This window comes from Amphiprion ocellaris, chromosome 5, assembly GCF_022539595.1.
Source record: "Amphiprion ocellaris isolate individual 3 ecotype Okinawa chromosome 5, ASM2253959v1, whole genome shotgun sequence".
Classification (NCBI taxonomy): Eukaryota; Metazoa; Chordata; class Actinopteri; family Pomacentridae; genus Amphiprion; species Amphiprion ocellaris.
In genome coordinates this window covers 32,393,890-32,420,171 of record NC_072770.1, presented here as the reverse complement: position 1 = coordinate 32,420,171, position 26,282 = coordinate 32,393,890, and the positions used below count along the sequence as shown (strand labels likewise).

At 38.9% G+C, this 26,282-nt stretch overlaps 1 protein-coding gene across 3 annotated transcripts in view; it reads right to left on the bottom strand.

Moving 5' to 3' along the window:
- The window catches only part of ppp1r16b (protein phosphatase 1, regulatory subunit 16B), a 107,655-nt gene that overhangs the window by 28,694 nt on the left and 52,679 nt on the right, over positions 1-26,282 (bottom strand). For all 3 annotated transcript variants that reach the window (XM_023263039.3, XM_023263042.3, XM_023263040.3), the window contains exon 3: positions 8,922-8,992. In XM_023263039.3, coding sequence (XP_023118807.1) covers positions 8,922-8,992 — 71 coding nt within the window. The remainder of the gene's footprint in view (positions 1-8,921; positions 8,993-26,282) is intronic.

Sequence of the window (26,282 nt, the reverse complement as noted above, 5' to 3'; positions counted from 1 at the left end):
TAAGAAATTATTTGTTGCATATATAAACCTATGCAATAATACAAAACCAGGATCAAATAAAGGTATGTTATTTATTTGTATGTTAGTAGTTAATCTATTGACATTCTCAAAAGATAAGAGCAGATACTGTAAGGACAGTTTCTTCTTTCAAACTCTTGTTACAGCAAACATTTCTCTCTAATAACACAGTAATATACATTCATTGTCTTCATTAAATAGACATTTGATAATCTCTGTCATTGTTCTGCATTATCACATTAACAGACAGAAACAGGAGACATTATAAACTAGTTAACTGAACACAGAATTAAAATAAAACGTCATTTCCTGTTCAGCTTATTCACAAATACTTCACAACAAAAGGCCGTGAAAATGTATGACAGAAAGAACTTCTCAACTTTTCCACTTTGCACCACATTGTACATGCTCACCATATAAATCATAGCAGGTGCAGAGACAGGATGTTTTTTTTTTCTTGTTGTGGATTCACATCGATGGTGTGGTAAAGTGCAATATCTACAGGGTTTCTAGTGTCTGAGAGTAGGAGCGAGAGCAGGGCAGACAATAATACAGACAGAGGCACAAACATGAATATAAACCAAGCAGATGGAAATGCCAAGAGAGAGAAGTGGGAGAGCAGATTATGAGACAGATGAATGTCATTTTGGAAGCAACAACTGCAGACTCCTTTCCTCAGGATCCTGAAAGAGTCGTTTACATTTAGTTCCTGTTTTAAGGTGATTTCAGAACAATTAATCACCAGTAGAAAGTAGATATTTGCCATATTTTTGGCACAATTATGAACACTGACTATATTACCAAATAGTAAATGTGACATTTCTGATTATCACTGTTAATATTAACTATCAGTGTCACATATAATCAAACCAACAACAACTAAGTGTAGCCTTGATCTAACTTGAAGGCTAAAAATGTCACCTTCTGTACCACATCCAAGCATATTCCTTCTGCCTTTAAAACAAAACCTCAATCTCTATTTTGTATCACTTGCACTCCAGCTGTGACTGCTTATTTGCTTTCTGGCAACACTTTAATCTAAATGCTTAAACAACAATAAAAAGAGACTATTCGATTGAACTGATGTGAGTGGAAACTGAGTTGTGAGCCAGTTCTGGAGTTTTGTAGCTTCGACTTGCAGGTCTGCTCAGATAATGCAGCTCTGACACGAGTGCGAGGGGGGAGTACATAAATTAATATACAACACAAGAGAGGAAATGAAATTACTGCACAGATGCACAGGACAGATAGCAGGAAGACAGATAAGAGGTGAAATAGAAAAAACAAACAAACACTGACTGACTGGAAACCCGACTGGCTGACAAACACATCCTGTGAGAAACATTTCAGTTAAGGTGAAGATCACCAGGTGTAAAGTTTTGCAAAAATGTTTAACTGCAAATGATACTGTAAAACTGCAAATTTCAGACTTTTCTTTGTGCAATGAAGTCTAGGACTGAAAAACAGTTGCTACGTGGTTATGAACTGTGGCTGCTTTTTACAGACCACAGAGGCACAACATCTGATCTGCAGGAAACGTTGCTTTGTGGGTAGAAGAATATGTGTGACACATAAAATGGCAGGTACAGACCTGAAAGAAAACAGAAAACACAACAATCAGGCCATAGCAACCTTGTTTTGGACACCTGAAATGCTGGCTACTTTTTAAATGAATTTAAATATTTAAAAAAATAGTACATAGGGTGCTATCTTGTAGGAACACAGCCAAAAATAAAACAGAGAAAATGCTCAGAGGTGTGAGACTGATGGAGCCCAGAAGTTTATTGACAACTAGTACCTACTCAGCCTTCACTTCCTGTAAATCAACACCAAAAACAATCAGCTGAAGTGCATATCTGTAAATGTTGAAAGAGCACATTCTTGCTAAGACATTTTTGCTGCTCAGTCTGTTGAGAACAGGATCTTTTGATGGATAATAGCAAACTTCAGATACTCAGATTACTCAGTTGCTAAATTTAAAACTCGTCTCTACTTGTGCTACAGCTCAAAAATACAGACACCTGTGGTTTCATTTGAAAAGTAAGATAAGAAGGTTGAGTTAGACAATGTTAGACTGAATATGAAGTCAAACAAAATAGCAATTAAGCCTGATTGTTAGAGTTTGGCATTGTGGATACATAGTCCTCCACTAGTCCTCTCTTATCTGTGGAATTCTAGTTTTTTTTTCTACAATGTTGCACTGATCTTTTTGGAAGTGGAAGAATTTAAAACGTATGGAGAAATCTCTGATATATGAAGAGAAAAAGAGCTACATGGTGCTAACAGCAGGCAGGCAGCGGGAAAATAAAAAGAAATACATGAAGGCTGCAGTCTGGAGATCCTGGACTGAGTCGCAGAGCGCAGGAGGAGGTGCGCTCAGGGGTTTCTCTTTTTGATGCAAAATTTTTCTCAAGAAATTTGCAAAGGATCAGTGTGAAAGAGTCATGTCTATTGACTTGTTTTTCTCAGTATGTATCCAGTGATTCGGTGTAAAAACCTACACTGTCAGTGATGCTCAGATAGTTGATAGGTGACAGGCAGAATGAGCAGGAAAGAACAAAGTGTCTTTATGACCTTCTTAGAAAGGCTGTCAAAAACAGAAGTGGTTCTCTGTGCGTGTCCGGCTTTTATGAAGAACAGAAAGCGGATGCAAAGGAAAACAGAGTATGGCGAGTCACACATTTGCTTATTTCAGTTTGTGCGTGCGCATGGATGGAAATATTAAAACGGCAAATTGTGAATTCAAGGAACAACCTATGTGTTTCTGTTAATTGGCAAGCTTGAAGTCATGATTCTAGAAAGATGCACAGCTCTATAAAAACGACAAGAACAAGACTCTTCAATGCATTAGACAGACATTCATGTATGAGCTCATCTCAAAGCTCCAGGCTGCAGCAGTGCCATGACAGATGTCATCAGAAAAACCTAAGAAGCCGCAGCCTACACACTTGCCAACAACCAAGTTAATCTCCTAACTGCCTTCTGAATAAACCCACGTACTTCAACCCACCTGCCAGCTAACTACTAACTAGCCACTGAGCTAAACACAATGAAACACGCAGGAGAATAATGTGCTATTCATGACGCAAAGTATTCACACAAGGATGGGAGTGTGGCTCACACAAAGGCCCAGATTATGCCTGTGTGGCTGGAAAACAAGGGCAACACTCTTGCTGGGATTTATCAGTGGGCTGAGAGGGCCGCGGTTCGGGTTGAGGAGCAAAATGACAAGGAAATGAGGCTTAGATATTTTACTCTGAATGGCTGACGTTTGATCAACGCCAGGAAGGCTGCCGGTGACAGAGCTGGCACCTGAAATGGAAATCTTCGGGGGTTAAGTCAGCAGAAGCAGGAGCAGGTGGCTGAGAGTGCAGGAGATTAGAGGTTAAAAGTGACAGGAGCTGAACAAAGCATTACCAAATCATGAAGAGTGAAGGGATGCGAATGAACCCAAGACGTCAAGTTCAGCTGCTCAGAATCAGACCTATTAGCTTAAATGAAATGAATGTGGGCTGCGACAGTCAGTGGAGTACAATGTGTACCTGTAATGATGACTTCTGGGCTTGTAGCTCAATTTAAACCTTTTCCTTTCCTACCACACATGCTGTTCAACATTAAATGATCTCTCTAAAAAATACATGAGAGCATGCTGATAAGAAAGAGTGATGGTTAATACTGAATGTGTGGAGCCAAGTGTGAGAACATGATGCTGGCAGGTCTGAGTCCTCCAAGGCTGAAGTAATGAAGACCTGAATAACTAATGAAACGGGCTGGAACCGCACACGAATGCAAACTTCACAGCTCGACATGATCACATCCTGCAGATGATTATCAGTCTGCGTCATCTCCGCATCAATTTTTCAACGGTTGACTGACTGAAGTAAATGTTTTTAAATGTGATTCCAGCACTCGCTCGATGTTCTGGGTCATCGTGCCCACTCAGCCACGCCGGGGTCCCGAAGCAAAACACAGGAGCTCTGAGCCAGAAAACAGCTGGGACTCGCCCAAATGTGGGACGACACGAGGCAGGTGTGTTTGGAAGCATCTGCTGGTAAGGAGATTGTCTTCCTCTACCTCCGAGTGCTTTCAAACCCAAAATATCTTTGTACACCTACAATATCTCCCAGGCGAAGCAAAAACATTAGTTAAAAACCCTCTTGACAAAGTGTATTATAAGTGTAAAAAAATGGCTTCTGCAGTGTCTGATATATGCACTGCTGTGAATAACATGTATTTTTATTCATATATGTATGTATACAGAAACCTGCAATGCACTTTTTGTGCTCCTTGCTGTGTGTCGGTTGCAGCTATAGTCGTGGTTTTCTCCAGGTTTCTGCAGCATGATTTCGCATTTTCAGATTGTCTTTTTGAGCTCATCGCCTGTGACAGCTAATTTTCTCCCTCCTTGTCATTAATTATAAACAGACAGAGAGCACTCTCCAGCCTAGCAACACGATGGCCACAGATGAGACTTTCAAAGTCTCCATTCAGCAGCAAGACAGATGTCTTGTCCACTAATACATTACAACCTCCACTTCTCTTCAGGTCAGTGCCGTGGGCTTTTTCTCTAGAGTGGTGGAGAACTCGCAACATACGTTTTCTGTTCTTTCAGCCCAAAGCTCTAGCAGCTGCAGTGCTGCTATGATGATGCTGTGCATAGCTGTACAGACTCACATCACCTGTTGCAGCTGTCTGCTGCCAGTTGGGACAAGCATCAAAAATATGTGGAACAACTGGAAATGTAAGCTACTGTAGTTTGTGTTTGTCTTATTGGTAATCTGCCGGCTTCTGCTCCTGATGTAGAAAACACAGAACACAAAACACAAGTGAGAGTGGAGTGAAATAGAGTCATGTTGCATCAGGAGTCACAAGCCGTGCTTACGAGAACTGATTAAAAAGTTCTGGGACTGTTCATAATTCACATGCATTCAGAGTGCCATGGTCATGCATCATATGTGAGTAGTAACTGTCAGGATGCATTTCACTGGGCTAGTAACATTTCCAACTTCTCCATGGACCACAAACAGCAGCAGAGAAGAAACCTCACATTCAGTGTTGGTCAGCAGCCCTGGACACCGAACGCTTCATCTCTGGTTACGGGAGGTGGATCTGAGGGAAGAAACATCAGTTCTAACAGTGGAAAAGCTTTGGGTTTCCAAAACTGGACCAGGTGCATCAGGTCAAGAGTGAAACGAGAGCATGCTTGATGTTTTCTTTGACATTCACATGGTTTTGCACTACAGATTAGTCAACCAGGGTCAGACAGAGCTCTACTGCAACGTCCTGAGGTTACTGAGGGAAAACCCTTAGCGTAACGTTCTCACAACTCAGGTTTTTTTTTGCCACAACAACACAACCATTACTCTCCACCGTGCCCTACTCACCAGATCCGACTGGCTGTTATGACTTCTTATTCTCCAACAAAGTGAAATTCAAGTTGTTTTGACCTAGTTGTTTAAGAGATTCAGTGCTCATCACAGATGGTGCTTGACATGCTTACATAAATGGCTTGCGGGGAGTGCTGCACAATGACACTATTTTGATGATGATTGTGACCAAATTCTTACAGGCAGAGTCTCAGAACTTTTTAATCATCCTTCTTATAAAAGCTTGCATTGTTTGTCACACCCAAAGGACCCTCGACCCTTTCATTTTTAAGCTAACCTTTCAAACAGGTACTTTGCATAGCATGTTGTGCCTCATCTCTGACAATCAACATGCTGTTCGTTTTTGGAGGACTGCACGCAACTGAATCTCCAGATCATCTGTGTTGGTTGAATACCCACAATCCTTTGCTCTGCATACACAGAGAGCTATGTGGATGTTCCTTCAGGTGTTGCAATCATTCAGATGATCCATGTAATCGTGGTGTGTTGTGGTTGTTGTTTCAGCAGCACTCATCAAGAGATTTGGATGCTTCAGGATAAAAGATGCCATATTTTGTTTATTTGAAAATTTTAAAATATATTTTTAAATGAAAGGGTTAGATGAGGAGATCAATTATGTTGTCACACAAATTAAATAAAATGTAATGTTATAATTAGAGAACTTGAGTTTTTAGGTTTTTTTCCTGTTTCTAGTCCAGAGGCATCAAACTTGTACTTTAACTCTCAGCCAGAAAACAAAACATCAAGCAGTAGATAACAATGAAAATAGGCTTGAAAGTAACGAGAACAAGTAATGGTGTTGCACTCGACTGTTACTAAAACTGTAGAAGTTTTAGTAATTTTTCACATTTACAGTCGAGTGCAACACTATTACTTGTTCTCATTACTTTCAAGCCTATTTACTTTGTTCATCTGAAGACAGAAAAAAGAGAACCAGAGAGAGAAGCTCAAATCTTGCACATCGCTTATATGAAGTAGAACTTGTCCAGTTGTCTGCTGGATAGTATAGTTACACCGTGTGTTTGAACATATCCGACCGGCCGACGCCACGATGTCAAGCTGCACATCACAAAAGCTGTTCTGTCAAACAACCGAGCCTGAGTGTTCTGAAGAGGCACCCTCAGGTTTCTAACAAAGCGGTTTCATTGAAATAAAGGAGGAATGAGGCTGTGTTTTGTAATGCGGTGCTGGTGACAGCACAGCTTCACACCCATTCATACAAACACAAACACACTGACTTGACACTGATTATCCATCACATGATCCAAACTAAAGCGTTCAACGGGCTTTCATGAAAGATTCACAGAAATGAAGTAGTAAATGCTGAAGTACATAGATGTGTGATTGCAGAGCAGATGTGCATGTGCGTGCGTGTGTAGGTGTGTGTGCGTGTGTGCATGCGTGTGTATTGTGGTGTATAGAGTAACCCTGCAAGCCATCTGTTTAATGTCTCATATCAGTGAGGTGAAACCAGCCCTGGACAGGTATGACATCTCATTCAGAGACACCTCACCACCACTTTTCTTATTTATCTAACGTGTGTGTGTGTGTGTGTGTGTGTGTGTGTGTGTGTGTGTGTGTGTGTGTGTGTGTGTGTGTGTGTGTGTGTGTGTGTGTTCTCCTCTCAGTGGATGTCTTTCATTTATTTTCTCAACATTTTTTTTCAGTCTGTGGACAACAAAATGCAGGTTAAGACTATAAATGTATGTGTCTCTATGTACTATGTATAGATGAATATCCTTTGTGTGTTTGTGTAATGTGTCCATGTCTGCCTCTGTGTGTGTGTGTGTGCGTGCAGAGCATTCGTGCAGTGAAAAGGTCTCATCTTGAAGACACTGTGCAGACCGACCCGTCCAAATAGCAGGTTATCAGGTACACACACATTCAAAGCCAAAAGGTCAATCTGATCTCATGGCAGCTCGCTGCTTTTAAAACACCAGCCACACCGGCGGTGACTGATGGACTTCAATTTTGTCTTCCCCTGTTCATTTCACCGCCTCCCAGCAGGAGCCTGAATATTACACTTTGAACGGCCGAGAGGGAAAGAGAGATGGCTGTGTTAGCCGAGGCAGAGCGAAAGGAGGAGAGAGGACATAAAGTGTCAGAGGAATAGTAAAACTGCACAGAGACAAATGAGAAGAAAGACGGTGAGAGGGGAAGAAACCAAAGTTCTAAACAGCATCACCCAATGAAATGTTTACAGATAAAGAGATATCCTTTAGGGCGTCGGGTTTGTTTTTATTTTACATTAAAATGGGACTCCACTTCAGGGGTTAAGATGACTTGATGTCTACCACACTGTAAACGACCCATAAAGACGCCGTCCAGACCTTTGGGGGCGGAAATAAAATTCTGAGTTTACTCTTAGAGCTACTTCAGCAATTGGCATTTTATTTCAGGAGGGACGAACAAAAACGGTACAGTCAGCATCCTCACAGAAGCCCTGCTGCTGGAGAAATCAAACTTTACACAAAATAAAATGCTCTCCACCACTGGAGAAATGTTTTAGCTCAGTGGTCAGATCAGCTCAGGCTCTGGTTAATGCCTGTGACAGACGGCATTTCAGGATTTAGGCTGGAGTGAAATAAATAGTTCTTTCCTGGCGAAAAAACCTGTTCGAATCAAAGGTCGGTTGATTTGTTACCAAATGAGACGCGTAACGATCAATTGTTTACACACACAACTGAGCAGATTTAAGTGAAAGTGGCATTGATTTGGATGAGGTGGAAGCTTTGATTATTATGTCAGCAATGGCTCTAATTAGCAAGTGAAAATAGGCCTGATATCCTCCATCAGTTTCCTATGTCAAATTTCCACCCAATACTGAACTCGTTTCTTCACTATTAAAAATCTTTTTTTCAGTGTCAAAAAACTTCAACACTCCATTCTACACGAAGCCTCTAATTTATGCCCTGGCAAACTAATCAGGAAATGATTTAATTACATTTCAACAAGGGCTGAGATGGTGATGAAGTTAAAGTTAGAAGGGAGCCATGATGTTTTCGTACTCAACCAAGAACCGACAGGCAGATCGGTCAAAAGAAAGAGATAACAGAGTGAAGTCTAAAATATATAATAATCATCTAGTTCTCTTTTATGTCGTGTTGTCCTGCTTTGAGACTGGGTTTGCCAGTCAGATAGTTGAAGGTCTACCAGCAAAACCTTGCAAGTAAATGTACTTTGACAGTTAGACAGTGGACAGGAGTCTTTTTGAAACCCAAAACACTTTAATATTAGCTTCTGATTTCCTCATTCACTCACACACTGACCATCAGGAGCAATTTGAGGTTTTGCTCGAGGAGGACGTGGACAGAAAAAGTCAAGAATCAAACAGATGAGATGAGAAGACATCCAAAACATGCAACTGACAATCTATACAGCTACTTTCTTTTCTCATTCTCAATCTGAGAGAAGTCACTGACATCAGTTAGGCATCAGTGCTTCAGTTTCAAAGAGAAACACAGGCTGATGTCACAAAGATCAAAGGGACAAACCGGTGGAGACAGGTGATCTTACCTGATGCAGAGCAGTCAGACCGTCCTCGTTGCAGAGGTCTGGACTCACATTGTTCTTCAGCAGGTAACGAACTGATGGAAAAAACAGACAAAGAAACAGAAATGAAGGTGCAAGTTTCACATAACTACAAGAGATGCTTTCATTTAAACGCTGGATCTCCCTCAGTTAGCTTGAACAACTGCTTTTCTTCTCACAAATTAAACCCCACTTGCAGGTCTCACTTCACTGCCCGCTTCACTTGCACTAATAAAAGTCGATTCTGTGGCTGAGAAGTGAAAGATTCTCAGTTTGTTCTCCACACTTGAGAGTCAAGAGGCACACGTGTTGAATAACGATTCGGTTATTCAGTTATGATCAATATTTCGGGATGAATAAGACTCTCTGGCTGCTGCACATGAAACAATAGATGCAGGGGGAGAGAAAAAAAATATCATCCCACACAACTTAATTCCTCTAAATTGCTCACACAGCCTGCAGGTGCACATCCACTTAAGCGTTTGTTGCCAGATGACATCCCCAATCAATCTGCAATCCATTAATCACGCCGCATCATTGTGATGCATCTCCGCAGGAACTTCAATCTCTAAAATTACCAGCTCTGCCAGGATGTTACGCAACTGCCCTTGGAAATATGGACGAATGGGTGACGGGGTGAAGGGGAGGTAGGGAGGGTTGGTGATGGAGGATGATGTAATAATGCTTGGGATTACACTGTTTGTCTGCTTCCCAGTCCAAACAGATAAACCCTCTGCCTGGACCCTACTAAAAAAAAATCTGTTCTCATATAGCCGGAACGCTAGACATCTGCCCGACTGCTAAACCTGCCAGGCCTGAGCAGGAAGTGCTGGTGGCACATAGGACTCCTCTCCACGTTATTATCTCCTGTTTTTGGCAGCACTTCCATCTGCCTTTATTTCACCGAGACAAAAAAAATAAAAACACAGAGTGAGTGGATAAACCAGGTTATGACACTGACAGAGGGATGACAGAGATTTGGGATGACAATGATCACATCTGTCTCTTGATCTGGCATAAAAATGGCCCAGTACACATTAACTAGATACGCCACGGGTATTCGCAAAATATTGGACACAAACAAACATGTCCTTCTGTTTGAATCCGTTTAGCAAAAATCCCACCATAAAACTGATTATTGTTCTTCCCATCACAATAGTGGAGTCACCAAAATAAACTGCTACATTATCTTACATAAACCATATTTAGGTTTCTTGAGAGTCACTGACTGCTCTTTTTTTCTTTATTTCTTATTAGATGAAGCAAGGAACAATAGAAAACTGCGACCATGACAATAAATACAATTCAGGCAAATGCATTTTATTTTTTACATGTTTAATCAAAAAACTCATCTCTTTATAAAACATGAGACATATTTCCATAGAACTGTCAAGCGATATCAAAATATACTTTTAAAACATTGCAAAAAATGCAATAAATTAGGCTTATTTCCACCAATGGCTTGAAGGCAAATAAGCCAGGCTGTATAGTGTCGTCAGTTATACATGGTTGTAATAAACAATTCTAAGAAAACGGAAACAAAATCTGCTATAAAATTTCAAAGAAGAAGAAGAAGAAACCAAACTTTGGCTGCAGAAGACTTCAGGAATTGTTTACTATCTTAAAAATTCGAAGTACTTGAAAAAAAAGTACTTCCACCTCCTATTAAACAGATTAGGTATTTTTTAGAAAAAGTCGAAAACCATCTCAAATGTGCTTTTGTTTGGAATTTTGTCATTTCCATTAACTTTTTCTGATATGACACATCAAAATGCACACAAAAATACATAATGAAAGGTATCTAAGGGCTCTGTGTGCAAGCTCAGTAGCTTATACACAACACAGCATCAATCTCATATTCAGGACTGCACTTACACCTTTAAATAGCAACATAATTACACTCAAACATTGGTCATCTTTGCTACAAGCACACTGTCTGTCACTGCATTACCTCTGATTTAAGCTCAATTCTACGGTGTTCTTAGGACTATAATACGCTGAGCTATACGGTCTTTTACATGCTGTAAGGACAGCTTGCATACTGTATGAGAGGAGAAACCCTGGACAACAATGTTCTTAAAACACTTACTGCTCATCCTGAAGTTTAACTGAATTACCCACTTCGGAGTAGCACTGCAACATTCTTAAATTCTCTGCTCTGTTTTTAATCAGGACACCGTTTATGTTTATACAGTATCATCCATCTATGTGGCTGTCGTCAGTACTTGCAGCTTTCGACTGACTTTCGTATGAGAAAGTCGGCAGCAGATGGAAAGCAGGTACTTGGGGAGGAGCTGCACCTGGCATCTTTTGGCACAAATCTTCCCAAAGTTAAGAGCAGCACAAGTTCCCAGAGGAGCGCCTGCGATATGAACTGCATTTTTTTGTGACAGCTAATAAAGAGAAAGGAGGCAGGGGGAGCTACATGACAACAAGATGAATATAAATGGGAGCCATACAGGAGAAAGTTTAGTATCTATGGAAAGTGGGTGTGCTGTAATTTATTTTTGGTAAGTGAGTGAAGGCGGAATGGAAGTACTGGTCTGATAATAACGGCTGGTCATTATGGCGGCACATCGTGCAAAATGCGGTTGAGTGAGTGCTTTTGCTACAATACGATGAAAGTGCAGCCATTATCGCCCTCATGGTAACTTCCTGAATCCTATTAGACCTTGAAAAGGCTTTTCATACGTATCATTGTCAACACTGTCTATTTGCGATACTTCACTTTGTCAGAACATTGTCCACACTATCGCAGCGATCTACACAGGAGCTCAAGCAGAAGTCGTCAGCTGTCTTTAAAATCCAAGGCCACCGAATGGCACAAAAACAATCCGCCGCAGCTGCCTGCAGCTCCATGCGCTCCTGTAAGATGTGAGCGAGGAAGAAAGGGGAATATTACGGCGAGTGCTGAGAGAACTGGACCCAAGGTTACACGGTGTAGGCTCAGTCTGACTGCATCCAATAAATGTCACACAGCATCTCTGCTTTCCTCTGTGTATTTGCGGTGCGCTGTTGTACAACCAACAGTGTTCAGCCTGGATTGTAAACAACAAACCTCAAAGGAACCTCAGTGCCAACATCACCTCTGCAGCTGACATCCCTGCATCCTCTGTGGTTTTGTCGTAATTAGACAGAGTTTTCTGGATGTCAAAATATGAAGAGGGCTTTCTCAGTGTCATGTTTGGCTGCTTAAGGAGTTCATAAATCCGTCAAATAAAAGTTTATCTGGGAGGATGTATCGAGCACAATAAGTGGCAATGGTATATGAATTCATCTCTTTATATAAGCCTGAATCATCAGACATCAGTCACAGAAGAATGAGGCACTCCAGAATGTCTTTTCAGTTGCATTCAGAGCCACTGAAAAGGATTTATTCAGGTTTATCGTTGCATAACAAATTTCAAGAGGCCAACAATGCAATTAAGCAGCTACATCACAAAGCAAACATTCCTGCTAAGTAACAAATTAGGCAGATAAATCCTGATGTGTCCTTCGTCTTTTCGAACTGTTGAAGCAGAGAAAAATAAACTGGATTTAAATTAGCAAAGCATTCCCTTCCAGTCACATTGCAGCATTATTTAAGGCCGGCAAAGCTAAAAGCTGTGTTTGTGCACTAATTAGAGGAGAACAGAAACCAAACCACACAAGCTGTAGTGGTTCAATTTTTCATTTGTTTATATTTAAGAGGAATGAATCCAGATATACTGTACATTCAGTCAGGATCCAATTTAGACCTCATCACTTCCTGAGATGCATTTAGCATCATTAGCAAATCAAATGCAATGAGCCTCTAATTTTTTCAATCCACTGTTGCAACTTAATTTGAGAAGTTCATTTGCAAAAACTATGCCTGTTTCTTTTATTCATTTTAATAAATCATGTTTTTATATTTTGTACTCCAGCAAAAATGTTTTTGATTGAGTAAAACTAAGTTACTAACCAAAACACTAGCTTTTTTTTTTTTTTTTTTTTTTTTTGCAGATTTAAAGTTTCACATTTCCTGTTTTGAACAAAGTCACGTAATTGAGATTAGTTTCATTTAAGTGCAATATTAAGCATTCTTCAACATAAAAACAAAGAGGTAAATAATAACTTTTTTATATATAGCACCCTTAAGAACAGCGTTCACAAGGTGCTTTGACAGTCAAGACAAGCAAGACATAGGAGACAAGTCAGAGCAGTCAATTAAAAATAAACTGTAAAAATGTTAATAAATGAATAATTAGCTAGATTAGCACTCATATCAAACAAAGGAACTAGGCAGTTAAAAAATTAAAGAAAATCAGAAATTAAAAATCTAAAAAATTAGAGAATTAAAGAATTAGATAACATCACACCTGAGAACCAGGAGGCTAAAAGCAAAGTAAAACAAGAGAGATCATCTACAATAAGACTAATAAAAAACCTTATTATTAAACAAAATAAAATAAAATAAAATATCAAATTAGACAGAACATGATAGCCACTTGTAAGATCATTGTCTAAAAAACAGGAAATAAATATGAAATATTAAGAGAATTCAGAGCAGCCAAAGCCATCAAAAACATGTTCTTCAGTTTTTTTCGTCAATGGAGGAGGAACATTAAATTGCAAGAGGAAGGCTGTTCTAAAGTTCTAGAGCTCCTACTGCAAAAGCCTCAATCCCAGAATAGTGAAGATCATACTTTGGAAAATCCAGGCCAGACTACAGATCTATTCGATGTTATCCATATTATGAATTGCTATTCAGTGTTTTACAGTATCCAGGCTTCAACTATCCATCTTTGAGGATGAGTTTCATTTAAAGTTACACCAAACTCCCTTTCAGACAGCACAGACCCAGCTGAAGAGTCACAGTCACACTGATTAGCTGAACAAATTTATCTGGATTCCTTAAAGAACAGCTCTAGTGTTTGGTATTTTCTGCTGTAAAACATGCCGTGTTCATGGACAATAACATCTTTCAACACAAAAAGCATTTAGTATTCAGAATGTGCTGTGTCTCAATAACATGTGAAGGTTAGCTCTTTTTTTTTCTCTAGAGGATCAGTTTTTGCAAATTAACTTTTTGTTTACATTTTCCTTTCCCTCATTCTTAATCCACTGTAGCAAATGAATTAGGACACTCATAAGTCACAGTCCGGGTGTGACAACTTCAAAGCTGTGATGTGAAGATTTCAGGAAGTCATGAAAGGGCTCTTTATTGATTTTCCAAAGAGGACATTCGCTTTTTATTATTCTCTCATACAGCTACAGTCAAACAAACACAGTCATTAGAAGCTTTATACAAAGACATTTCAGAAAGACAGACACTTGGTAGAACAAACAAAACTATGATGTTGTGCTTAAATACTTCAATTACAGAGAGAAAACATTTTAGACCCTCTTTCATAAATCAGTTTTCAGTCTCTTAAACTAAATATTGCAGCTTTCACTTTTTTTATTGATCAAGTAAAATGAGAATATGAATCTTTGCTGGAAGATTTATTAGAGCCACTTCCTGCCTGTCAACCAGCACTCAGCTAGTTTACAGCAGCGAATACACTTTAAAGGAAATTGTGATGATGTCAAAATATGCAACCTCTCTGTACAGCATTGACTTACACTGATTGCAGCATTTTAGGCAGGTAAGGGAAAGATTGTCTACTTTAATACAGAGTAGCTCCTGCACAAAAATAATTCAGCAACATATAAACCTGTTCTCTCACAGACGGGGTTGGACAACCACATATACGCACACATGTAAACATTTCATACAATAACAAAATGCACACAATCACACCAGGTGCCTTCTGTTTACTTACTGTCAACATCCACTAAAGCAGCTATAGGGTGCGAACGATACAACAAACTGACATCCGATGCTTACCTCAGGACTGCAGCTGTCGAGCACACAGACACAAAGCATCTATAACAGGCTAAACAACTACAATAAGACACAAAACAACAACTACAACAGGCAAAATGACCACAAAGAGCAGCAAAAAAATCTACAATGAGACACAAAACAACTTCAAAGAGATGCAAAACAACTACAGTCAAACATAAAATGAGTACAATCACAGGCAAAATGACTGAAAGAAATACAAAACTACAATTAGACACAAAACAACGACAATGAGAGGGGGGGTGGTGGTGTTATTGGAATATTCGGATCTCAAAATAAATATTCCTATACGACCATCACTACCGAATATTCAGATATTTGGATATTCGGGTCCAGTCCTATGGAAAACATGGCCATGAAGAAGGCAAAAAGTGTAATTTCCCAGCAGCTCCTACATGCTGATCCAGTAACAAAAAATGTATTTCCTCTTGCTTTCAGCTTCAACAAAACTCTATATTTCACCATGAATGAAAACAATCCAGAGGCTGGCAGTTTCACGATAAGTAATACAGTCTGCCTGAATATAAAAAAATTTATAAAAAACTGACAATCTGCTTGAACGCCAGCACTAGATAAATATTACCCTGTTACTGTTCACCTCTCCTGCTATTAATCTCTATTAAACACTGACCACGAAATGCTGCAGCAGCACAGACAGGTATGTGTGCGTACGGACATTCACATGCACACAATTACACCTGAATGCAGGCGAATAGAAATGACGGTGTGCAGGTCGTTTCTCATCCGTGAGTGTTTGCATGCAGATTCTCCCTGCGTGAACAGACCGGCCATGTACAAACACTTCTGCTCTCCTGCTGTTTGAGTCTGGAAAAGCAATCAGAAGGTGACAACTGTCTAATGGTGACTGTCGGCAGAAGAAGTCAGAAAGCTGCTCCTCAGGATGGAAATTATACATTTGAAAATATGTGAGATTAACAAATGCACATGCAGGCAGTAGAGACACGCTCAGCAACACCCAACAGCTTGATGTGAGATTGGTTTTTAGGCAGGCATGCGGCCGAATATATGCATCGGGGCGCAATTGCTCTCTGTGCGAAAGGGTGGCCTCTGATGCATTAGTTAAGATGAAATGGATCTGAGTTATGATGTGTGATGTTTCTGATGATGAGGGCGATGAGAAGGAAAAGAGCAACACAGAGGCGAGCCTAAAAAGCTACAGGAGAATTTGACAAACACTCTTTAATAGTGTTGTGTTGTCCCTTAATATTTATGAATGTTTCAACTCTTTTTAATGCATATTTTATGTTGGGGTTTGTTGTTTGATTTTTTTCACGTCGGTCTGCAGTATTTGGTTTTTGTTTTCAATCTTCAGCCTGCCCGACTCAATTTGTGTAAACAGCACTTTGCTCATGAAATTCAGATTGTGTACTTCTTTTATAACAAACTGTAGCTGCAATATGTAGCATGCAGGTACAAAGTGTGTATCTGACAGAGAGGGTTCACAGCCATGGGCCTCTTTATCAAGTCAGCACAGAGAAGCAGAGTAACAAATGCAAATGTATAAACACCGAAACGACTTCATAATATTCGTTTTTATTCTTCAACATTATCACCAGACAGCAACAAACTCTATTTTCCTGGTAAGTTCTTTCACTTTGGATTGTACAGAAATGCAGCATTTTTATTTATATCTTTCCAGTTTCACAGAAAAGAAGGTTTTATTGTTGCATGATCCAAATCATTTGAAGCAAAGTTTCTATAGAGCTTTTTTAGATTAATACTGTTTTGCAGCTTTGTTACTCCGCAAAGAAACGCGGTGTACGTTTGTCTGTCTGTCTGTTATTCTCTCTGTGCGCAACATTACTCAAAAACAGGCAAACTGATTTGGATGAAATTTTCAGGGAAAGTCAGAAATGACACAAGGAACACTTCATTAGATTTTGGCAGTGATGCGGCTTATAGTCTGGATCCACAGATTTGTTAAAGATTTCTGTATCATTGCGAGATAGTTGCACTACATCACTGTAACCATGACAACAAGTGAACACTACATCACATGATTGCGATCCTACTATAAATCTGCCACTGCAGACTTATCAGGACTTATCCATTGGAAATGATACAAGGAACAGTTGATTAAATTGAGGGGGTGTTTCCAATTCCCATCTATTCCTGCCTCCCGCTACATATTTAGGTCACATGATTCAGTATCCGTACATTACATATATATTCATAACACATGCCTGTGCTCAGTGCAAGGTCATGTTGTTTGTGGGTACATCTATATTAAATAGCCACATTCTACATTGCCATGATTTCTGATCATCAATAACTAATAAAGAAATGCTGCATTTCTTAAAAAAAAAAAAAAAAAAAAAAAAAGCTGCATTTCTGACAATGCCATATGGGGGAATGAACAGCCTTGGTGGAGTACTGCGTTCCCTGAGTGCTTTTCTTGTAATAGCATTGCAATGGCCATAACAATAATGGTGATACCTATAAAAATGAATATCACGGTAATAATGCATTTATGATAACAGTGTAAATCATCCTGCACCAATCTGGTTGACATTCCGACATAAAAACAAGTCCAGTTTTGTTTACAGACTCTTTCTTCATTTGTCTGAACTTGTATTTTTAGTGCACATCGTGAAATATACAAGAAACAAAGTTAACAATCTTTTTTTTTCTATAGATATCACAATAACATCATTATTCTAAATTCTTTTAACAGATTAAATTGTGAATATCTGATGGTGACACCTTGACCTCTATGTGTTGTTGTACAGTGCATACAGCATGTATGTAGGTTATCTGAGCTGAGTTGATTGAACATTTTTATTAAAGTAAAATCTTCAAAAATATCTCCAAGGACAAATCTATAAGAGGTGGTTTGTCACAGACTCCAGAGTCTTACATAATGAGAGTTCCAAACACAATCCCTCCCCGCTGAAAGATCAATCGCTGGCTGAAGCTTTTTGTCTTTTAAAATGACAAGCAGTAATAGCAAACATTAACATCAAAACAACAAACAAACAAAAATCCCTTTAGTGGCATAAACCAATTAACATATTGTAATTAATGCAACTTTCTGAACACATTAGCTTACACAGGGGACCAACCAAATAGTGTCAAAACCTCATAACTGGGATTTCATCTCTATAATTACAATTACAAACACTGTGAAAATGTCAATTAGCAGTTTTAGTGAACTCCGAGAGATGTGACAACAGTCCACAAAACAAAATGAGGCAACCAACAACATAGAGGGTACAGCAGCAGCAGCATCACATCTAGCAGTGTGTCAACACAAGAGGCGTTCAGGTTCAACGCTGAGTGTAAGTCACCCACACTTTACAGGTGCAAAGAGTCCAACTGTAATCCAGCGTGTGAAAAGCAGAAAAACAGGTCTGAAGCATGAAAATGTGCTTTGGGTCACAGCTTTGTGCAAACAGCATGTGAGACACAGGATCCATTATGTTCCACTATAGACAGCTGTAATCATTAACACAGAGGGTATGGGTTATTCCATCTCAAATTATCAGGGCCCTTCTGCTCAACCACCTCTGATTTGTTTGAAACTTATTTTACCAGAAGTTATGGATGTTAAAAATGGCATCAGTGTAAGTTTAGATCAATATATCAAGTACTTTCCAATATGATTTCTATTTTTTTATTTTAATGCTGGTCTGCATGTTTAAAGTGTATAAAGAAACACTTAGGTTCAGTACATTTGCATAATTTTTTAAATACGTCACTTGGGTATTTCCTTATCCTGGAGCTTTTTACTCCACTGCAATTATCTGATTGCTGGAGTTACTTTGTTGTAGATCCCAACTGCAAAAAAAATCTTCATCACAACAGGTCATTTTTTTCATAATAGTGTAAAACTTTCTTCCACTGTGGTGAGATAATTTAATTTAGCTGTATGAAATTTACTGAACTGAGGAATTTTTCCATGATTTCAAAGCACTGATCCTTACTCTGTCATTTCAAGATCCTCACACTCAGGTTTGGAGTCTATGTTACAAACTAGGTGAAATAATCTAACTAACTTTAACTAATCATCATACTAACTTATATGTAATGTTCTTATAAGACAACATTATAATGATGCAGATGTGTTAAAGCATAAGTGCTGAAGATTCTATAAAACATTTTGAGGTGGATGTTTTGGGGTCGCAGTTTTTGTCAATGAAGATAACAATAACTGAGTCACAAATACAGTCTAGACATTGTTAATTTGGTAAATGACTATTCTAGCTGGAAATGGCTGATTTTTAATGGAATATCTCCATAGAGGTACAGAGGAACAATTCCATCAACCATCACTCCTGTGTTCTAATGCTACATTGTGTTAGCTAATGGTGTTGAAAGGCTCATTGATGACTAGAAAACCCTTGTGCAGTTATGTTAGCACATGAATAAAAGTGAGTTTTCATGGAAAACATGAAATTGCCTGGGTGACCAAGTACTTTTGATCATTGGCCTGTAAATGTTGAATTAATGACCAATAGTATCTTAAAAAAAAAAAAAAAGTGCAGTGTCTTTACTACCATCTAACTCTTGGCATACAAGTTTTATGAGGAAGGGAAAAGGGATTTCTAAAGGGTAGACCACACAAGGGAGGAGCATGGGAGGAGAACATGTTATAAATTATACAGACAGATAATGAGGTAATAAGAAATGGAGAGAAAAAAAGTGGAGAAAGTAAAACAGAGAAGCTGGCGACTTAAACCATGAATGTGATTCCTATCTGTCTGTACCAACACCCTATGGGCCCCAGCAAACACACAAACACAAAAAATCTTTAAAAAGCAATCCATTTCAGCCAAGGATCGCCATGGTGATTATCTACCACCCAACAATCCAGTAACACAACGCTGCAGAAATCTGGTGCACGTCGTCCCGGGCAGGACCCACACATTCCCAGTGAGGGAGGAGACGGAGCTGGACGAGATGCTTCCCAAAAGATAAAAGATAGATCAACAAATAACGGCGCAGGATGAGAAACCCACCCTTCCTTCCTGTTATCTTTACAGAGCCTCCACAATACTGTGCGTGTGAGTGCGGTGGAGATGGAAACAAATCCCACGAGAGTTATTTAGGTCATAACTTTCCTGAGCGCTGATTATTGATAAGAACCTATTCACAAACAGTAAAGAGGACTCTGAAGTGGAGCCAGGATAATGAATACTAATGTAAAACTTCTATGGGTTTTAAAGTCATCTCCAATTAAAACTGTAAATCCTGTTTACTGTCTAAACAACGTAAAAGTGACATTCTGAGTAAGTGTTTCCAGTTGGGATTATGATTTATAGATGATGCTGGTGCATGGAGATGGACTGAATTTAAGGTCCAGAAACTGCATGAATTGTCTGTGAAAAATACAGTTTCTACATCAGAAACTGCATCTAGCATTTTCTTGACACGATTAAGGTGTGTCCGTATGTCTGTCCCTAAGTTAGAACAAAAGTTAGAACACAAGGCAGCATCAGTACAGACGTAGTGTTGGGCTAAGAGAGTTAGTTGGTCCATCACATTTGGTTCAGACTAACAACGTAACTGTTGGATGAACAGCTGTGAAACTGTCATTGTCCCCAGAGAATGTATCCTAATGACTTCACTGCTCCTCTGACTACTCATCTGTAGCGCCAACTTGAAGTCAAAATTTGTGGTTTTCATGAAATTTCTCAAAAGTTCTATATGGAGCTTCAGTAAAAAGCTACTGGAGTTGTCTTTTAGATTCTAAAAGGGTCATTCCATAAAATCATCGCATTTGTAGACAAGAAAAGAACTCAGGGAGCGCAGTACTCCACCAAGGCTGTTCATTCCTCCATATGGCATTGTCAGAAATGCAGCATTTTTTGATTTGTAGAAAGGCATTTCTTTATTAGTTATTGATGATCAGAAATCACGGCACTACAGAATTTAATATAGATGAAGCCATAAGCTGAAGAAGCTGTAAAGTTTTAACTAGGGCTATATGGTACATTTATCATATGTTTATTAAAGAAATACCTGCTATATCAAGCTACATCAAAAGAATAAGTAACAATGCAGTCATTGTGTGAGGTTCAGAGATAGAATTTTGAATACTTTTATCACAAATTTCCAAAGAGTTCTCATAGATCATATCGGAGGACACTTCGAATCTCTTGATCAGTCTTCCATCGTTGCTGTGACACAGCTCAGGATGTTCCAGGGTTCATTTTAGGATTCATTTTATGTGCCTACTTATTCCTGTTCAGAAAATCATTGGCAGATAACCGATGACTTATCTGCCAACAATAACTCCTGGATGCTCAGCTGCTCTGATGTACGAGTTCAGCTGAGAGTCTAAATTCTCCAGCTGACATATGAAACACGCTACACGACGCCTGCGTGTCTCTCTCATGGCAACATGACCGTTTCTTTTGCGAACTGAGTGTTCAGTACAGTTAATACTGATGGATGTTGTTATTGTGAGGGTTTAGCTGACACACAGATCCTCCCTGAAGGCTCATATCTCACAGCAAATGATCACCGATAAGGGAGAATCGCCGGTGAAGTGAGGATCAAGTAAAGATAGTGATATTAGAAAAGTTCAAGTGCAAGAAAGTGAAGGTGGAGAACTGATTTTCTTGACAGTATCTTGTTGTGATATTGAAGAAGCAAATATTTGTTGTGCTGTTGTAATAGCTGCCACAGAATCCCTTAAATCACACAGACCTGCTGATAGCGATTACAGGATGGTTTATATAATATACCTAAGAAGTCACAGGGGTTTATAATCCCTCTAAAACAGTGATACGCTTGATTGCAGATTCTAAAATACAAACAACACAAAACACTAAAGTAGTATTTCACAGCACAGAACACTGCAGCACTTAAAAAACTGTAAAACAAACAACAAAAACAAAACAAAAAAGAAGTCAAAATATCGCGAATATCTGTAAAATACTGTCTTTTTAGCTGATTTAAACACAATTTTTGCGATTTAACTTTACTATGATTTAACAAAACAAGGTAAATCTGTTTAGAAAAAAACACTATGAAACAATGTTGATAATAAAATAGCAAACAAATTTTCTTGAATAACAAAAAAGGTCTCTAAAAGCAATTATCTGTGTAGTAAAATGTTTTCCTAATTTAAATTGTTTTTTAAAAAGTGTAATTTTATTGATTTGCATTGTGAAAAAACAAATAACTTTTTCTAAAATGAATTTTTATGAAAAAAGTAGACACCATTTATAGGTTTTCCATTTTGTATTTATTTTTTAATAGTTAACATGTATTTTTTTTCTATGAACTGAATAGTTGTTATCTGTAATATTACAAGACCAGGAAAATCTGTAAAATAACTGCAATTTTTTTCAAAATACAGTTAAAAACTATCTTAAAACATTCTTCTTCTTTTTTTTTACAGTATAGTTTAATATTTACTAACAAACAAAGTCCCTCTTATGTAAGAAAATGAAGAAGCACATTTCCAGAAACCTAAGAACTTTTTTAAAAAATTTTTTCCATCTTTGGAAATGGAAGTGTTTTAATTTAGTTCGCTGACATTAACACTTAATCCAGTTCGTCAGAGCTGTGCACGGTTTTGCCGACAAGAAAATTTACACACCACAGAGAGCACCATTCAGTGACTTGACCAGCAAACTCTGACCCACTGTGTCCTTAAGTGACAAATAGCTGATCGTTTGTGGATTTAGTTCATCCCATCTTCAATCAGTCCAAAATGATGCTGCCTTCACTATCAAAAGGCCTCACATAACACTAATTTAGAAACACCGGCTTCCCATTAAATTCCGAAAGCAGTTCAAGATTCTTCTGATCTAGTTTAGAGGCTCTCATGGTCCGACACCTGCCTACATGAAAGAGCTGCTGCAGCCCTTCAGCAGTAGCAGGAATCTAAAGTCCAGTTTGTTGGTTTCTGATGCTTCAGGTTCAAAAGGAAGGCGATGCGTTTGAGGTAGTAGCCTCTAAACTTTGGAGCTTTTACCCATTGGATTAAAGACCTGTGGGACTCCTTAAAAGGCAGTTCAAGATCTTTTCAGTTTTTAGTATCTTATCTTATCCATTTTTAGCCTATAACCCGACTATTCATGTCTGTTGCTTTGTCTTTTATTTGCTTTTTTTTTTTGTCTCTGCTGGTCTTGAAAAGTTCCAATAAATTACCTTACTTATCAAAATTGCAATGCCTCTTCCTCTGCTGCTGTCAGACCCAATTTTGTGGTTTTTCAAAACGATTTCACTATTTTTATTCATCGTTCTTGTAGCGTCATTTCCAGCTTCAGTGAAAAGGCTTTTAGAATCAATTGTAGCTGCTCAGCAACAAATGACAAATGTACAAGGTCAGCAACTATATAATGAACACTGTGGAGCATTTAGCATTTTCCAAAGAAAGACCAAAATCTGAGCTAAAAGCAGACTGCTAATATGCCATAATACGTGTAATATTTATGTTCTTATTTCAGTTATTGCATGTTCAAGCTCAGAAAAGCTCACAATTATTAATTCTGAAGTTACTTAAATCCTTAAAATGATAACTACAAGTTTGTATTTCTTCATATGAGGTTTGTGATAAAACATTAGTTAATCCAGTTAAATTTCAGGAGGATATTTTAAGCTGTGATTACACAGTAAAATTGGTTTCTTTCTCAGCATTTTACAGGTATGGTACAATCTGGAGGCCACTCTGCTCCACGAATATTTTCTCATTCAGCTGGGGTAATTGATAGAAATATTGCCAGTAGTCATTTCAACCATCATTATGTTTTGCAGCAGCCACTTTTCAATCACTTTTCATCCATTTACTGCAAATGGAAAAATGGCTGATGTACTGCACACGCTCATCAGTGCGCATCAGTTCCCACAAATGAGACACTTTAATCTTCAAACGACCAAACAGCCCTGAACAACATCGGTGCAAAACAACAGCTACGTTTCAAAGGCTCTTCAGGCGAGGTAGCATCTTCTGCATTCCTGTCGGCAGGACAGAAACTAGGCCACTCTGCACGTCCGTAAGTAGCAGCTAAATGACATTGGTTTTAGTAGGACGTTAGGAGAGAAGATCATTGATATAATTAGCATTCCGCTGTGTGTTATAATTATCTTCCACATGATGAGCCATTAAGGGACTTTAATTGTATGTTACGCTGCTTTAACAGATGTACTCAGTGCAGGGAAGGCGACTGGAACAACACACAACAAACTGTGGAAGCAGGGGGTGCAATCAGGGTCAGCGTGAGTAAATTATTGCTGAAATAGAACAAACATGACATACTTAGGTTTTGATTTGGAATAATGATTGGTGTGCAGCTCAAATGCCAGCCAGAAGTGAGGCCCTTAATATTGTAATTAACAGGCAAATCCTTCAGGTGGTCGGCGAGCATCGAGGACCCACAGACAAATCCCAGGTGCTGTTCTGCGGCTCGCAAATGTTAACCGGCACTGTGAGAAAATCAACCTCATATCAAGATCAACATTTCATCAGATTAATTCCAAGTCCAGTCCGTAATCCCCGTCTCAAATATCGAGCCTTTTCAGCGAATTTCGATACGACGCTGCTTTGAGTCCAGCTTCGTTTTTAGCCTGTAGACCGAGCTGCTAATGTATGTTCAGACTAATTAGGCCAAGGATAATGTAACAATAAACTATTTTAACTGGACATATACTGTGTCCGATTTTGTATGAAGTGCTGAGAAAAGCAACCAAATCTGGCTTCAGGTACAGAAACAGATGGAGAGACGCAACCATTTGAAAAGTCACCATTACATTTTCATTGATTCTCTTCCCCCTGTCAAGAAATACTCAAAATGTGAAGTCAAGCTTCCAACCAACACAATAGGTCTTAAAATTGAATTCCAGTTGCTTCTTACAGATTCCATTTCACATCATACAGGCCCGATGGCATAATCAAGAAAATGTGCACCTCATTTGTAAAGCGTACATAGGCTTTAAAAGTAAAGTTCAAGTCTGGACGTGTTTATGATCTACCAGAGTGAAATGAATCTGCTTATAGCATCTTCGACTGTTTCTCCAGCCCTTTTCATCCATAGCAGCTATGTTTAACACAGACATAGTACGCTGTCTGAACAAGCTACAAACACTAATCATGTGCAGTCGTTTAAACTTAGTTCAATTCTTTGAGACTGGCACCGACTGCTTCGCCTCCTCTTTACCAACACTATCTGCAGAGCACTGAGGCTCTTTACATCTTTACAGCAGAGAGGACAGAGGAGAGGACATGTGATGCACACATTATAAAAGAACTGTATATAAAGAGTCAAGTTCAAAGGCTTTAGCAGAGCATTTATTAGCTTGACACTGTGCAAAGTTATTCTAATAGTTTGGTAGCCTGTACAAGCTCATCTATGCTGAGATAAGGTCTGATTATTAGTCTATATCAAGAAAAACAAATTTTATTACTAAGAAGATTGTGAATTAATAAATACCTAAATGTATTCTCAATTCTAGGGATGTTGAAGGTGCTCTGAACACTGGTGTTACAAAAATAACCTTGTCAGTCTAGTGTAATTTTCTCCTCATGTTTATCCATTCAAAAAATATTCCGTATTAGTTATTGTGTCAGTCTCTGCCACAATAAACAGATAATTGTGTATATTGTTATTATAGTTTAAAGAGTGCACTACCGAATTAGTTGAGGGCTCATTTAAAGTGTCTTCTGATGCAGTTCCATTACCAGCCATTAGACGATGCCTCTCAAAAACCACAACCGTGGATAAAATGCTAAAATTTTACAGAAAAAACATAATCAGTCAAGTCTGAAGAGCCAAATTTAATGCTTCTAATGTTAACACTGGCAATGTTAATAGCAATTATTGTTCCACTGATGATATGTGAGGCCTAAAGTGAAGTGTAGTTGTGGGTTTGTTGTTTGCCCTGATTGACAGCTCCTCAGGCTGGAACCAGCTGCAGTGGTAGCCATTTGCAGCTAAGCTCCACTCCACTGCCCCCATTTGGAGTTATGGCTTCAGTAAAAACCTGACAAAGATGGCAAAGGGGTAAGGTTGCGTTTCTACTGGCATTTTACATCAATTTGAAGTGTGCATCCAAGCTGCTCTCTGACCCTGGAGCCCTTTCAAATCTCTTATTGAATGTATTTGAGTTTTCAAGATATTGAAGGAAAAAAAGCAATACATTCAAACATTTCCACTCCAAGATCTGCATCAGTTCAGTATTTAACACAATAGTCAAATGAATGCTAAAGGAATGTTTGAAATTTCCACACATACAATTAAAACATGCCTCACTTGGACATTATCAGTGCCTCTGTTTTGTGTGTCGAGGTCTAATCCCTGTTGGATAATCCAGAATCCTTTTGCAGGATTTGTGGTGGAGGGCTGTTCATTCACAGGTGGAGAGACACTGGAAGATGTAATGAGGTGGTTTAGGAAGAGTGGGGGGAGCAGCGAGGTGCTGAACAAGCATCCAGGAGATTGGCAGCGGTGGATCAACCCCGACTCACACTGACTGACGCTTAAACACCGTTGGCAGGCCGGCGTACA